General features: G+C 35.4%; 1 protein-coding gene across 2 annotated transcripts in view; it reads right to left on the reverse strand.

Annotated features, from left to right (window-relative positions):
• ATP9B (ATPase phospholipid transporting 9B (putative)) overlaps positions 1 to 17,309 on the reverse strand; it is a 154,092-nt gene that overhangs the window by 82,235 nt on the left and 54,548 nt on the right. For both annotated transcript variants that reach the window (XM_058820428.1, XM_058820422.1), the window contains exons 8-9: positions 9,371 to 9,465; positions 11 to 91 (exon numbers count right to left, since the gene is read on the reverse strand). In XM_058820428.1, the coding sequence (XP_058676411.1) occupies positions 11 to 91; positions 9,371 to 9,465 (176 nt within the window). The remainder of the gene's footprint in view (positions 1 to 10; positions 92 to 9,370; positions 9,466 to 17,309) is intronic.

The raw sequence follows: 17,309 nt of genomic DNA on the forward strand, positions 1-17,309 counted from the left end.
GACTACTTACCCGTGTGAAAGTGCCCTCAAAACTGTGGATATCCAGCTGTGGCTTCTGAGCATAAACATAAGCATTGATTGAAAAGAGATCCTGCAGAACAGAATAATGTATTTGTTATTACTTAAATATAATAATTTATTTTGAAGACCTGGTAAAGATTCCAGTTTATGACCCTCACCAACCCACCCCAAACTAAGCTCATACAACTTTTACCCAACTAAGAAACATGGGGTTTTTTTCCAGTACATCTTGCTATAGAGGAATCACTTTCAAGTTGATATCCTTAATGTGTTTATAGTTCAAAAACTAAACTGTTTTACATTTATGAGTTAGATATTTTTATCTAATTTCTTTTAACAGCCCCTTTTTAATTAATTATAGTGTAATCTTACAATATTTTCCAGATATTTGTCCTTCTCAAAATAAAGTGGGAGAGGGAGGATGGTTGGTTGATTTATTTGTTGGTTGGGTTTTCTAATAAAACATGAAAAAAAATACTTTTCCAGCAAAGACAAAGCCAACTGAGTACAAAAGGCAACAATGAAATGGATTTGAGTTCTCTTGAATGCTCCAGCACCCCAGTGAAAACCCCACAAGAAAACCCTACCAGCTTCAGGAAAGCCTGACTACATCAACAGGATTACTCAAATCTTTAAACTCAGGGATACATCAAAACTAGTCTGATAAAATTTGGTCTAACATATTGTGGTACCACTACTCATGACAGCAAACAATCCACAAATGTTCCTACCCTTAAACTAAGAAGAATAGGAAACACCTAAGATAGTACAGTAACAGCCTCTATAAACTGATGGCAGGATGTCACAGACATTTTTTCACAGAAATCCTTTCTTTCAGATTTCTGTGTCTTCTGGAGGGCAGAGGCCTCAGAAGAGAACATAAACAATTATTATCAGCTGCTCTGAAATGCAACAGGGGCACCTATTTTGATTGGTGATTGGTTCACGTTCCCATGTTTATAATTAAGGGCCAATCACAAGGAACAAGCTAGGGACAGAGTCCTTGGACACAACTTTGTTATTTTTTCTTTCTATTCTGTGATTCTTTCTATTCTTAGCTTAGCCTAGCAGCTCTGCAAACTTCTCTCTTTATTCTTTTTAGTATAGTTATAATGTATTATATATGATATATCAATAAATTCAGCCTTCTGATCAAGAAACAAGATTCTTGTCTCTCTCTCACCAGCAGCGACCCCATGCATGGGGCGCTGTAATAGCAGTATACTATAAACAAAAGAAAAAAAACCTTAATAAATCTGATGATTGTTAGATCTTAAGAGTTGTCCCTAGAGGCCCAGGGAAGTTCACCTTAAAATTCTGAAACAATTATTTCATCAAGTAATTGCTCTAAAACATGCACCTTCCACAGCAAAAATACTACAGACTAAAGCCATGATAGAAAGGAATTTGTCAATCACAAAAGCAAATTTTTGGTGCTTTTTAGGTGATAAGAACCAACAGCAGCAAAGGGATTTCAAAAGGAGTTGACCATTTATGCATGAATACACAACAGTCCAATTTCGACTCTGGAGAGGAGCAGATGCTGGATACCAACTCCCAGTCAATCTAAGAATTGCAATCTCTGATCAAATGGAAGATCGTACACCTTCCCACTCTATGCAGCACCTAATTATTTGGGTTATCTCCTTCCCTTACTACCAGATGAATCTTGCAAAAGGCTAATCAAACACCATCTCTGGGGACTAAATTACATGGGTACAATACCTTGTTCATGCTAGCTAGGATGTGCTGCCTTCCAAAGGAGAATTTATTTTACAGCCTCTTTCGAGGACATATAAACCACACCTTGGCACAAATGCTACTTTTATAAGTAGGCCATTATTTTTTCCCCAAAATTTTCAATGTAAGAATGTTTCACAATTTGAACAGTAAAAAAAAATTAACTAAAAGTGCAATTGTCTATCTGTGTTAATGTCTTAAAACCCAACATATTTATATCCTTTCTTATCTCTGATACAATGGCTAGACTGATGAATATCACTATATTTTTGCTTTTCATTATCAAAATGAATGCTTTCTTAAAATCCAGTGTACATTTATGAAATGTTTCACTTTAGTTTAAAAATGTGTAGCTCTATGAATAATAAATTGTATTTATATTCTGCACACAAGAAATCTCTCATAGCTTCCAAAAAACTTTATATTTCATATGCTTTTCAAAACATGAATGAAATCTGAACACTGAATCTCACAACTTACCTTTATCTTAAACTACTAGACATTTATTGCAGTCTATCACACAAAGTTCATTCATTGCACCCTTGTTCTTCCTACCTACTTTCAACGAGTTCACGAGAAATAATTCATATGAAACTAATACACGTGGTGTCCTATATCTTCATCATTCACTTCTCTCCAATCTGTTATCACCTACAATTTAGCTAATCTAAGCTATTATGTGCTTTATTATGCAAAGAAAAATAAAGAGTCTCTCAGTAGTGGATAACAGAAGAAAACTAATACCACACACATGCTCATATACACAATAAAAACTGCTAGTGAAATGCGTCAACTTCTCTCTTTTCAAAGAATGCCTTAGTGGGAAGCAAAATTAAAATACAAGAAAGTAGAAATATACACCTTTTTAAAGTGAATTGGCATTTGTACAGTAATATATTTTCCTTGGTTCTAATCTATTTTTTTCTACTGTGATCTCCTTTGTTTCATCTCAAATGTAAAAGATTCAGTCTACCTATCTACATTCCTTTGGTGTCTTTTTATGTTTTAGTTCCCCTTTTTTATTTCTCATTTAACACCTAAATTTGTGTTTTCCATTTTTTCTTTTTTGAATTTTAACTGTGAAACAAACTTACTTACCTTTGTGAAAAACTGAGATCTGCACATTATTGGCATTACTCTAAAATGCTACAAGCTAGAACTGGCATAGCGTTCCAGAAGGGCATGGGGTTTTTCTGCAAATTAAAAAAAACTATGTTCTGAGTGAAATCTTTCTGCTACTCAAGAATTAAACTGGCATTTAATTCATGAGTAGCAGAAAGACATAAAAGCATATTACTTGAGCTCAGTAGATTTCTTAAGTATTTTTTTCATTATTAGGGTAAAGAAAAGAGTTAAAGATTCTTATTTGCTGTAGCCAAGTGTTCTGTACTCCAACTGGACACCATTCTCAGGCCAATAAAATATGGTAGTTTTATAATACGAGGTAAAAAAATTAAAACTTGAAGAATGATACAGTTACAGAAGACAAATTTCCTATGGACTCCATTCAACAACCAGGAAAGGTTACTGTAATATAAAGATATTTTTTCACCAAGTGCTGCTTTTCCAGTATGAAAGCTCTGCATTTCTCCTCTCAACATCTTGAAAGAAATGGTGAGGGTGATTTTAACAAGGAGACATCATGATTTGTAAGCAACACTACATGTAAATATAATTTCCGCTCACTAGGCAAGAAAAAATTACCCTGTTCAGTTATGTCATTGCTTTCCCTTATACAAAAGCAGGGGGAAAGGAAATTACCTTAAACAAAGGATTTGATTCTATTATTTTTAGAAAAGGCAACTACTTTTTATTAATGATTTAAGTAATGGGGGATTTGTGAAACTCAGCTTCAGTAAAGACTTACTTTCATACTAATACATTGAACTGCTGATTCACTGAAGCCAAATAATTTTACTGATACCTTCAACAGAAACAGTATTCTATACCTAAAATTACATCACATTTAGGATGAAATAAGGTCAAATGATCTCATTTATTTTCTTACTCAAGACAAAAAACCACATTTGGGTGGGATTGTAACAGTTCTAGATTTAAAAAACTATATGAAAGACTTGAATCTCAAGTAAAAAATATTCTTATATAAGAGTAGATGAGTTTTTCTTAAAAATTGATATGCATTTAATTACCTCATACTTAAAAATAATTAATTGTGAAGAATGCATTTCATTCTTCTACACCTCAAGTCAGAAAATGACTTTGTGACGGTATAATAATGAAAATGCTCTGTTTTGCATTTCACAATTTAAAAATTGCCACAGTTATCAATAACACAGAAAAATCTCCTCTATTAGGTCAAAGGCAACATTTGTTCACCTTACTTAAAGATCATTAAAATACATTCTTAATCATAACATGTAGTTCATTGCAAATAAAATTGCCTTTGGTTCAATAAAACTAATTAAATGTAAATGGTATTGTTTACTGCCGTATGGATCTTCTGATATAAATCAGCAAGTCACCATTTATTGAAAATTACAGTGACCTCACTGCTGTTAATAAATACAGCTGATCACACAAGCTAGAGAAGAATGCCTCAGAACTTGTGTATTGCCAGAACTGTCCCACCTATAACTATGAAACTGCAAGAAACCTAATCCAGGTGTTACCATATTTGCTGCCCAGCCATCATTAAGGGACTTGCTGAAATTTTAATTCTCTGATCACATTAAGTGCTTTAGAAAGACAACAAAATCTGTACCGATCATCTTGGTGGTATCATCTGTTCTTTAAGAAAAGCTCTGAAGGTCTGCAGGGTTGTTTGTTCTGGGTGCCACAGTGGGTAGGATTACAGTGCTGCTCTGGTGGCACGCCTGACAGCTCATGCCAACACAAGATACTCACTCTCCTACCTCAAAGGAGGTTGTAGCGAGGTGGCGGTCTGATTCTTCTCCCAGGTAACAAGTGACAGGAGCAGAGGAAATGGCCCCAGGTTGCTCCAGGGGAGGTTTAGATTAGATCTTAGACAAAACTTCTTCTCAGAAAGGGTGCCAGGCATTGGAACAAGTTGGCCAGGGAAGTGGTGGAATCACCATCCCTCGAAGCGTTCAAAAGGCATGTGGATGTGGCACTAGGGTATACAGTTCAGTGGTGAACACAGTGGAGCTGTTCACTGGATTCAACAGTCTTAGAGGTCTTTTCCAACCTTAATGACTATGTTTTTACAACTAAAGAAATCAAAATGAGTGATAAGTATGGAGAGTTTATTCTATCCAACACTACAGCTAATTATTCATAGTCTACTTTATGTTCAACTTGCATAAATTGTATTTTTTAATTATTAAAAACATATTTCAATATGAAAGCATGAACGGTAAGTCTCAGCTTTGAAGTACATAAAAGATGTGGAGGAGCCATGTAGTGAGAGTCCTACGTATTGGATAAGCGGGTCCTTATAGCGAGAGTCCTATGTATTGGATAAGTGAGTCCCAGCTATTCTAAATGAGCTGCAGCTGCGAAGTCCTTAGCTGGGCAGCAGCTGTGGCTCATGAAGGTAGCTGGGATAAAAGGGGGTGGGCTGAGAGCCCTGGAGGAGCTCCTGTGAAGCCATGTGGAACCGCATGGTAGAGAAGAGTGGTATGGTAGAAAACCAGCTAGAAGGTATGGACTTTAGAAATATAATAACAATAGGATGGGACTCCAGAAATATGAAATATACAACAAGATAACAACAATTGGTGACCCCGGAGTGATAGAGCCAGGACTGTGAGAAAGGTGGCCAAGAGCTGCAGAAGAACATAGCTGTTGAATCAAGGAGCTGTGGCAGCCAGGAGCTGCCAGAAATATGGCCTTTGAGCAAGAAGCTGTGCGTTGTACGAGGCCTTTGGGTCTCGGGATAAAACACGTATTGTAAGGAAATGCATATATTGTACTTGAATATCTATATTGTATTTGAATATATCTGTTAGTAATAGAAAAAGGGGGAAATGTAGTGAGGGTCCTATGTATTAGATAAGTGGGTCCTAGCTATTCTAAATGAGCTACCGGTGTGAAGTCCTTAGTTGGGCAGCAGCTGTGGCTTGTAAAGATAACATGGACAAAAGGGGTGGGCAGAGAGCCCCGGAGGAGCCCCTGTGAAGCCACGAGGAACTGTGCTGCAGAGAGGAGCCCCTGTGAAGTAGAGCGGCATGGTAGAAAACCAGCTAGAAGGTATGGACTTTAGAAATATAGCAACAACAGTATGGGACTCTAGAAATATGATAATAACAATAAGAATGCAACAAAGCCACTGTGGCAGTGATGTGTGATGCGTCTCTGGAAGCCACTGTGGGCAGAGGCTGGCTGGAATAATGTGATCCATCCAGTAACAGCCCGAAACGTCAGCCCAGGGGCAGAGACGACAGAGCCGCCGTGACTGAAGCCCGCTGCCCTGGCTAGCACGGGCTCTGCCTGGGAGAAGCCGTCGGGAGCGGGTCCATCACACGGCCATAGGGGTTTTTAGCCTCGGGGCACACCGAGGGCTGTGCCGGCCTGGGGAGCTGCCGCAGCGAGCCGGGAGGGCCGGGAGCCGCCAGGGGCGCTCGGGAGCCCCGGGCCGCAGGCACGCATCGGCTGCACTGCCGGACACGGCAGCTGCACGGTCACTGCGCCATCCGCCTGGCGTTCCGTACAGGAAGGGAACCCCACTGGGTAACTGTAACAAAATAATTCTGGGGACTACATTTTGACTTCCTGTACGGCCCACATACAAATGTAGCTTATGACTATATTATAAAGCCCAAAAATAAGCTGACAGTAAAACAGTTTCATAATGGTATTTTTTGGTAGTTTGGTATTCACAGCTTGCTTAGACCTCCATACCAATCTCTGAAGTTGTCTATCCACAGAGTTTCTTTACATGGCTGACACTCCTGCATATCACTGTAATTTGAGTAAAGGTAAAAACATCTTTGCAGAAATCTAATTATTAATGTGCTTTTCTACAGAAATGGAAATAATATTCTGTGATGGGTACTGAGCATCATTTTTTGTGACGGATATGAGAACCCCTTAAAAACCATTTAGATTTGGGTTCATTAGCCTACCACTCCACCAAAGCAAGTCACAGACACATGGGGCTTAGGAGCAAAGCAAACATAAGACATGAGCATCGCAAACGTCTAAGTCTTGCTGGGAGTAGTCATTTAAAATGAGCTCAATGAAGAACCACCAGGTGTAAGTGGTTTGTCCATACCCCATAGTAGAATAATTTGGAAGTGTTTCAGTTTAGTTGGCAGGAAGTATTACACCCAGGGTCAGTCACTTCAGGATGAAATGTCAGCTTATGCAGACAAAGCCTTGTCTAGCACTTGTTAAGCACCAGTAATGAGTGGTGTGAGAAAAGGCAGAGGCACATCAACTGCTTGGTGGCTTTCATATGCTGCTGGTAGCCAGGAGAGGTGCGTTAAGTGGAAGCAGCTCCTGATTAACCACGCTTACAATATGACTGAGGTCACCTACAGCTCAAGAGGGAGAGTATAAAGATCTTGCAAGAAGCCCAGAACAGTTAGATGGAGGTTAACAGCCCTAAGTAGAAACAACTAAGGAAGAAATGGTTCCTATATTATACAGCTGACCCCACTATATTTTTTCCCAGATGAACAGATAATTTCTTGGCAATGACTTGCCTTCCCGCAACTTCACACCCAAAACAACCATCCCTGAAGCGAACTTTCATGTCTGCAGGAAGATGAGGCTGCATGTCCCACCATTCAAATGCAGACATCCCAACTTCAACCACTTCTGATTTACTAGTCTAGAAAAGTTTATTTAGTTCTCCAAATCATACTGCACAGATTTAGCCATAATTTTGTATTATCACCATAGATGCCTAATGCTTTATTTATCAAGTCTATTGATTTTTTTTTTAAACAAAGAACATAATATAAAAGTTACAATACAAAAATTTCATGTTCCTTCTAACATGAAAGCTAGAAAGGTAATTCTATGCTTTCTTCTAACAAGAAGGGAAAAACTTTAAACGTGTATTTGAATTTTTTTAGGGGAAAAAGAAAGTTAATGCAAAAGTTTTTTTTCTTTTCCAAACAATAATGCAGAGAAGCCTCTGCATTGTTACTTACTCCAGATTTCATCAGCTTCAGTAGACCAAGACTTCTAAGCTGAGAATATCAAAATTATAATCAACAAATAAAACACTGAGGCAGTGCCTTGCAGAGTATTTGCAACTGCACTCAGTGATGTTTCCAAAAAAAAAAAAAAAACAAACAAAACATAACACCTAAGTTGAATACAGGAGTAACTGTTGGAGAAGTACTACTAAATTAAATTTTAAAAAAATTAAAGCAAGATAGAAAGTTGACTGTATTTTAGTCAAATACATTACATGTGTCCCAAATTTGGATATGACTTTATTTTATGAGAAAACAAGAGAAGGCTTTGATTAAATATTAAAAATGACAGCAGAAGTGTTATTACAAACAGTAAATTCAATTGCAGGTTACAGAATATTTGTAAAAGTCTGTTCTGGCACCAGAACTCATGACTTGAAGCCTGACTTGGCATCTCTGTCTGGCATGACCAACCTTTGGTTCCAAACCTTGTTCTCAAATCCTCTAAAGTGCATTTAAAGTGCACTGTAACTACTTCTTCCTTCTGTCACTTTTGAAGGTAGTAGTCAGAGAATATGAACACAGGAGAAAACCTCTCCTTTTTGCTAGTATGACACTGTGGCAGCAACTCTATTTCTGGAAGTGTAACTGCAGAAGTCCTGTTAAGATCCAGCAGATAATCTAACACTTTTGCCATTGAGATGGAATATAAACAGTCTTCTTAAGGTCTATTTGCCTTTAATAAAACACTTAAAAGATTTAGTGTAAAAACACCAGAAAATCTGTGGAGGTAAATTTCCACGAGCTTGTCACTTGAGTATGTTTTCAAAGGAGGTCTCCTAATACCAAGCCAACACACCAGTATAACAGAAAGCTTTCCCAGTACAAAGGAAACAATTGAGCTTCTTGTACAGGAGATGTTTATACAATTTTACATTTGCTTTTGTAGGTATGTGTCTATTTTGGATGTGTATATATATACACATATGCACACACACACAGACAAACACACTTGTGCTCCTTTTCATGACTGTAGATCTACTTGTGACACAACAAATGAATGTACTCAAAAAATACCCACATATAGGCCACTCTTAGAGAGCTCTGCTTGCAAGAACTGGCACATTCTACCTAGTTGGATCAGAAAGAATGGTGACAACAAAAAGCACTTCATCTTCCAGAAGCAGACTATGTTTCCCAAGCTCACAAGTAAGTGATTAAAGCAATGGTTCCTGAGACAAGAATAATTTGTACTTGCAGTCTAACACTTGGTTGAAAACACTGTAACTGTGACTTGCTTCTGGAGAGTGTGAATCTCTGCATGGACAACAATGAGAACCACTAGGGTGAAAGATAAAAATCCAGTTCTGACTCAGTTTCTTTTCATTGCAAAACCAGGAATATTTGTGCCTTATTAATTGTAAAAACTAAGGTTCTGGTAACAGGTATTTTTCAACACCAACATTAACTGTAATAATCCTTTGGATAACAGACATAGATGCATACACAGAAGATAACTTAAAAGCAAACAGAATGCTTACCCCCAAAGCTGGCAATCTTTGTGTGCAACTGACAGCAACCTTCAGTTTCCAGTCTGTTTCCCCATCCAGCTGGTCAGTTCGAATGAAACATGAACCTTGAAGTTACAAAGAGACATCTAACTATTATTTCCATTTCAAAAATTCAGTTTGGGTTAAAAACATGTAAAAGAGCAAAAAATACCCCACAATTTACAACCATTTTAAAATAAATGTGCAAGATATAAAAGATTTGTATTTTGGAGTGTCTGTGTGCTCTCTTCCAGGAATGCTTTAGATATCACACAATTGCACCATTTTTTCTAATAAATTTAGCAATATGTCTGATTTTACCCACATTCAGGCCACATTTTACAGGAATGGAAATAATGTTCTGTCATGGGCACTGAGCATCATTTTTTGTGATGGATATGAGAATCCTTTAAAAACCGTTTACAGATTTCTTCAAAGTTTCGGAGTAGGTTTTCAAATACTATCATCAAGAGATACAACTTCAACTTGAGTTGAAAAAGATTTAATTTAATTTCTTTATGTAATTCTGTCACTTGTACAATTCCAACACTACAGAATACTGTATTTTTTTTCTCCATGCTGGTATGACATCACAAACTTTCAGTGCTTATTGTCTCCTGCCTTCTCTGAAAAAAAAAATTAAACAAGTCCTTAATATGGACAGCATTCAAAACAACATGGAATTGAATGTATGATACTTAAAAGAAGTATTTTTAAATCATCTGCAACTATTGGTGGTCCAAGACTAAAGAAACCTGTCAACACATGCAAAGTACTTAAGATATGAGGCAAACTCAAGATACACACTGATATACACCAAAGAGAATCAGTGTGCTGTACAGACCAAAGACCAGGATTGAAGGAACAGAAAACTGAGACCACTGCAGAGCCTACCCTTACCCCCATACATAGTTTGATGGATAACATCAAGTCTGGAGTATTACATGCATTACTAATGTAAGATTCAAAAAAGACCACACACAAACAGCACAAATGTATTAAAAATACAAAATTAATTGCCGTTCTACTAAGATTGAAGCCTTTTAAAAAGGTGGTAAAATTTTAGCAACACTCTTCACAACTGCTACACTAGAGAAGCCGTAAATATTTCTGAAGTAGTAATTACAATTTCCTTTATACTACAGCTAAACAAATGTATACACTATTGTTACTGGGTGCTATGGATCTGCAAATAATAGATTTTACAAGTTTTTAATAAATTTTAACTAACAGACATTTATGTAAACACACACATATTTCTGTCTGTATTTCAACCAATCCAATAAAAACTAACAAAGTAATTTTACCCCCAGAAGTGATGTGGTAGCAATTAGGTGGAAGGAAACACTGCAAAGGAGTTTGTCCAGATTTGAGTCTCATTATAGACAAGAAGAAGGTCTGCTAGAATGTGTCAAGGAAGTATGCCAAGAAAGGGTACCTACCAGTGAACATAAATTGACAGATTATTTTATAGGACAAGTGGACCCTGATGTAAGTAAAGTCTAATAGAACTCAATGTTTTATCCATCAAAGTCTGCAAATTAAGCAGTTTGATGAATGGTTGCCTGAAAAGACATGCTTGAGAGAAAGCCACCTGAAATTGTACCTGACTAAAAGGTAGTGTTCTTGCACAACAGACTTCAAAGAATCTTACAAGCTTTCATGTAACCGCTCTATTTATATTAAGGGCATTGTAAATAAACAAATCTTTAAATGTTAATATAGACAGCTCTCAGAAAACATTATCACGGCTAAATTTCACCCAAAGCTCAGAGATGCAAGCTGCAAAGCTGCGTCCGAAGTTCTTGAAAAGCTGGTTTTAAATTCTTAATAGAATTCTTTATGAATTTTCTTCTTAGAATAAAATACTATAAAGAACTTTTTGAAGAGTCAGCAACATCCACTGCATTATAATGAAGTGTGACGTACCTAGAAACACCACGGTATCACTGCATTTTCTGTCCATGGCATAGATGAGCCTAGTCTCCATCATACCTTTCCTGTACAAGACATTTCATGGTTCTCTTTACCCTTGCTGTCAATGGTTGCTCTCTTGCATCAATTTCATTTAGAATTATACTATAGATCAATGCAGTTCAAGACCAGTATGGCTGCTGTGAATGGTTGACTGCACATATATTCATTTAATAGAGCTCACACTATGACATGTATTGGCCAGCTGCATTTCCTCTTCACTTCAGCAGTTAATTTCATCAATAACTTATCTCATAGCCTGTTTCCCTTTTATCCAGAATAAAGGACTGCTTTCTGCCAAGTCAGCTTTCAACAGTGATCACAAAAGCAAAACCGAAACAATAAAATCCTCTCCTCCACCTCAAATATTGCAGTAGATTTGACTAAGTAATTTTAACTATTCTCTAAGTTAACCCAGCTTAACTAAGCTATAAACATGGAAGATTAAATATGTAATTGGAAAGTATAAAAAAGAACTCTTCACCCCTACCAAAAACCTTTAATTTTGTAAAACTAAATATTCTCCACTGTGTATTCTGTGGAAGTCACATGTACTTTACCTTTGAGAGGTATTTGAGTCAGCAGTACATAAAACTTCTAAAAATCAAAGTCTTTTGAAAAAAAAGTATTTTTATTTTTCCATTTTAAAATGCTTGGAAGCATTGTACCCTCCTCCCTCAATAACAAAATTAAAACCAAAAAGCTTATACAAAAAAGTAGTAAAAATTGTGTTACGTACTTCAGAAGAAATTGTGTTAACATACTTTAGGACAATGTGAAAAGTCTCTTACATTTCTAACCCAAATATGACTTGCCAGAAAAATAAAAAAATCCCCAAATCATCTACACATGTCAGGAGTTGTTATTCCTTCTGAATACAGAAATAGCTCTTGAACCTGACAATTATTTTACAGCACACAAGAATTTTTTTGAAGTTTGTGCTGCTTTTAAAAATGAGGCATTTAAGGAAATGCCATTAAGTATTTTAAGTATTTACCAATCAAAAGTAGCTGTTTACAAAAAGAAAAAACTAAAAAATAAAAATTTAATTACACACTGAACGTGAGAAATTTTCATAAGGCTATATATAAAGAAGAATGCACAAAATTAAAACTTCTACCTTATACAGTGAAGCACTCAGCTGCTCATTTCCCACAACTATACAGTTCTTTAAAATTAGTAGACAAAGCTGTACATTGTGAACATCTGACTTATTTCCATCATTCAAGTGAAAATTTTGGAATTATCTGAATTAGAATTTAAGAGTAATTCAAGGAAATCACACTGGATCTATATAGATTAAGCATTTATCAAAAGTGGTACAAACTTCATGAGCACATTTAAACTAATTTACAAGTATGTAATATTCATTGAGCCTAATCAGTTGAAGACAGGCAGAAATCAACATAGAGCAATGCATGCAATGTGCTGCCCAAAGACCAACTAAACTGATTTTTGAAACCTTTTCAGCTGAAACTTTGGAAGTTGGATGCTTAGGAAAGTCTTGGAGCTACAATTCTATTTTGGTTTCACAATTCTGTTTGGTGGTTTAGGTAAAGCTCAATTATTTGAGTTCTGTCCAGAATTTATCCTAAGGTTACTCTTCCAAGGAAAAATTGCACATCAATACAAAGGATTAAATTATTTTAAGAACTTGAAATAACTATGTAACTTCACATTATAAGGATACATTGATAATTATTAAGACCTCTTATTTATGTTTTTTGATATATCATGGATAAAAATACATTTTTAAAGGTATTTTGTGTGTTAGTAGAATATTGAAGAAAAGTAAAGCTTACTTCAGTAGCTTTTACAGCGTTTTGAAATAGAGATAAAAAAGCTTATCTATGATGGCACTAATCTTGAGCAATAATATGCCTGGCCTAGATTTGTCAAACAAACTCTGTATTGTTAATACAGAGTAAGCAGGAAGAATTCTACTTAGTGTGTGATGGACTTAAGGCTTCAATCAGATAATACCTGAAGGACGTGTACACGTCTAATGCTTTTGGGAATGGTGTACATGTGCACATGCAGCAGTTACCTACCTGCCTCTAGGAATCCTGAACTAAAATTCTCAAACTAAATACAGGCCATCCTTTGAAAAAGCTGGGAATATTTTCACCTTAAAAAAATGTGCAGGAGAGAAAAAAAAAAAAGGAAAAAAATTCTTCCCCAAAACCAGAAAGGGAATCTACTTAATCAAGTAAAACACATTTATATCATACCCTTTCTCTTAATACTATGCATCATCACCTGGTCATCACCAGCCTAATTTTTTTATACTACCAAACTTGCTAATCATGGCTTATGTATTAATTTCCTTATATGTAGATGTTTTTAAATTCCTGAAATTATACTAATGTATATGAACTTTTAATAATATCAAACACTTCCATTTTATTTTTATATACATACTTCAGAATATTAAATACAGCTTTTAAATTAAGCTTCTGAAAACAAGCTATTACTTGGGATGTTACATATTTTCTTAAATGATTTCTAGCTTCCAGGGTTTATTTAGAAAGTCAGTCAGAAAAGAAAATTTGCTGGCTATTAATTAAATTATTTGTTTCTATTTTATTTGATTTGGAAATGTTATTTCTGTTAAGCAGAGAGATGGATAATTTCTCCTCAGAACAATTACCTTAATATTCAGCCTGTTAAACAAGTAGCTTTTATAGAACTTTTGCTTAACATAAGAAACCCAAAATTGACAGACTAAAAGCAATTACTTCACAAAATGAAAATAATTTATTCCTTGTAGAACTGCATCCCTTGATTTTAATGGAAAGCTGTAATGAAAAAAAAAATCATGTTATCCTAATAACATTGACATTTAATATTTGAAATATGTGGGGAAAGGAAATCTCAACTGGCCTAGAGAAGTTGATTTAGTTTGACGTAGAATCAAAACTCTGTGCTATTTGTAGCCTCTCCTGCGTTAGATTACATACATTCCTGCATATCATAGACATTTTAATTTCACACATGGCTTTAGGCAAAGACTGTTCTGTTGTATACTTTTCTTAGTAGCCTAATGGTGCCCTTAAATAGCCAGACAGACACAGAATATCTTACCAGGTATGAAAATATGACCTAATGTTCTTTATTAGGCAGTAATACTCTTGAATAATCCTAGACTGCATAATTGAATCCAAATACCTCAAAATGAATTCATCAACTGATGGAAATTATGAGCAAATCAGACTCTGAAAATGGCAAGCAAAAAGTTTAGGTAGAGTGGCATGATGAAAAGACTGAGCTTCCTCCTTACTTCCTTCTTGATCATGAAGTCTACTGGCTTTGCTTTTACAAAGAGAAGGTTGGAAAATATGCTAATACCTAAAGATAAAATATGCTAATACCTAAAGATAAAATATGCTAATGCTTGCTTTCCAGGACTGGCCATGTTTCTGGACAAATAGCAACATGAAAAATTAAGATAGCTTTCTTGACATAACTAAGCTATCCAACTTGTCCAGTATCCAAACTTAATTTTCATTTCCTGACTCCTGGCCTGTAGGAAGGGTCTGAGAAAGCAGTTCTAAGTCATGAGATGAGACACAACAGGATTTTCAATTCAGGAAAAAAAAACCCTGCTAAGGAATAACTTATTCAGACTAGCATTAAAAAGCAACAAAGTAAATGACACATCATAAAAGGAGTTGCACACTTTGATCCTTCACTATTTCTGCTCTTGCTTTGAGCAATAATTTAGAGCAGATCTTGTCTTTGACTACATCTATTAAATCAGCATTTTGAGTGAAATTATTTTTTTCAATATTTCTATTTTTAGATTTCACAAGTACATAGAAATCCACAGGGCCTTACCAGTCAACCCATCTATGGTATTTGTTACAAACATCAGTGTATACAGTAAAGAATAATGTATAAGAAGTTAATCAACACAGAAGTTCTATAAACTATATTTAATTTTCTCTCAAAAAACATTAAAGTTAATAGATTTCTGCTTGCAATTTTTTTGCCAATTACGACAAGCTTTAAAAGTCGACTTGCCAATAAGCACTAAAGTAAACTTTTAGGTATAATTCAAATATGCCATAGCACACATTTTGATGTTATAGAGTAAGGAAGATGCATCAGAGGGAAGCAACTATAATTTAGTTGTATATAGCAGATGTACAGGAATATGCATATTTTATAAGCATAATAAAAGCAAGGCACCCCAGTCTTGAAAAGGTATTGTTTTTTCTGCATAAATGCAGGGTTGAATTCCACACTCCATTACAGATATTGTCAAAAAGCAATCCTATAATGTACTTATATTAGTAAAAAAAAAATTCATAAAAGTGAATTACATTTACTTTCTATAATATGTAACTGATAAGAATTCCTGTCAGTTATTATTAATTAGAGATAATGCTAAACCATCACTACATGTCTGGGTTCTTCTCTGTCCAATCTAACTAAATAAAATTATGTCTGCCTTCTCTCGCCAGACCTGTATCCAATGAATTTTTTACAAATGAGAACAACAGCTACAACTAATGCCTTTCAAGCCTCAGCAAAACTGAATTATTAAATCTGTCTGCCTATATCCTATTACAGCCTACTTATGAATACTTGATTTTATTTTGTATAATTGACAACAGTTGTCAGGAAAGAAAGGTTTTAACGGCAATCAAATTAAGATCAACTGGTATAAGTGTCAGAGTGAAGAGCTTATGTCAAGTGCTGATGAATTAATTGATGGGTCAGTGGGAAACATGTGGAACTGCAGTGCCATAAACAGCTTTATATTTTCTGGCAATATTACCAGCCTCCCAGCTTTAAGTGGAAAACACTGAAAGAGATGGGTTACTAGAATGTACTCAGCAAAAGAAAACAGACTTTGACTTTGCACACTGAACACCAGATCATTTACAAACAACTTAATTTTTAAATCATTTATATTACTTAAGTGACTATGTACATGAAAATTTTAAACTGATGACAAGGTGAATAGCAGCACCAAGATGACATATTGGAGTACAGAGTTTCATTTACTATTCTAATGAACAGCTTTCAATTATGGTGGCATCTTAGGAGGAACAAAACCGCAAGACACCTGAAACATCCTAAACGTTTAAGCTCCATCACCATTCCAGAGGATACAGATTTATGAAAGACTAAATTAGTTTAAAAGCATTAATTTCTCTTAAGACCAGAGAAGAACTGTGTGTACTTGAGATATTTGATCTGATTAAGAAACCGATGAAGCAATTGATTAATTGGAATTTAAGCCATCAGTCACTGGATCCATGAACAGTTTCATTTACATTCTAAACAATCAGCTGATGGTCTTATAGGATACCATGTATTAATACACAGTCAATATGATACCCCTAAACTCATCACAGCTCCTTATTGACAAGAACTTGGACGTTTTTTAATCCAAGCTTGATCACATTGCATCTTTTTTGAATTGCGGTATTGATTCACTACGCTTCAGGAATTTTTATCTCTATTAAAACATTATGGAATTTTCAGATATAGGAAAAATGTTCCAAGTTTAAAAAGTCTAAATTCGTATTCACATTCTAAAATTCTGGCTTATTGATTTATATTATTTGAGATATACAGAAGGATACTAAAAAACATTAATTTTTCCTGTTAAGAGGATCTGATGCACTGCTTTCCTCCATTATTCATCTGATACATACTAGCAATCTCATTTTGCAGAAAGCCACTGATACAGATACAAGATGGTGTACATTATTTACATATTCAGAGTAATTACTAAATCAAAAAGCCTGCCATAGACAATGCTTAGAACACTGAAAAAATTCTCACTTTTCAGATAAAATATAAATACCAGCTAAACAGCTCCATGATTTGAGAGCTCTGGAAGCATAGCAGAACTCACTGTCCCCATCAATGTTCCTAATGCACTTATGTATTTCTAAAGAGCAGTAACACGAAAAAGTACATATACACCTCAAAGAAGAGT

Source organism: Ammospiza caudacuta, chromosome 1 (assembly GCF_027887145.1).
Source record: "Ammospiza caudacuta isolate bAmmCau1 chromosome 1, bAmmCau1.pri, whole genome shotgun sequence".
NCBI lineage: Eukaryota > Metazoa > Chordata > Aves > Passeriformes > Passerellidae > Ammospiza > Ammospiza caudacuta.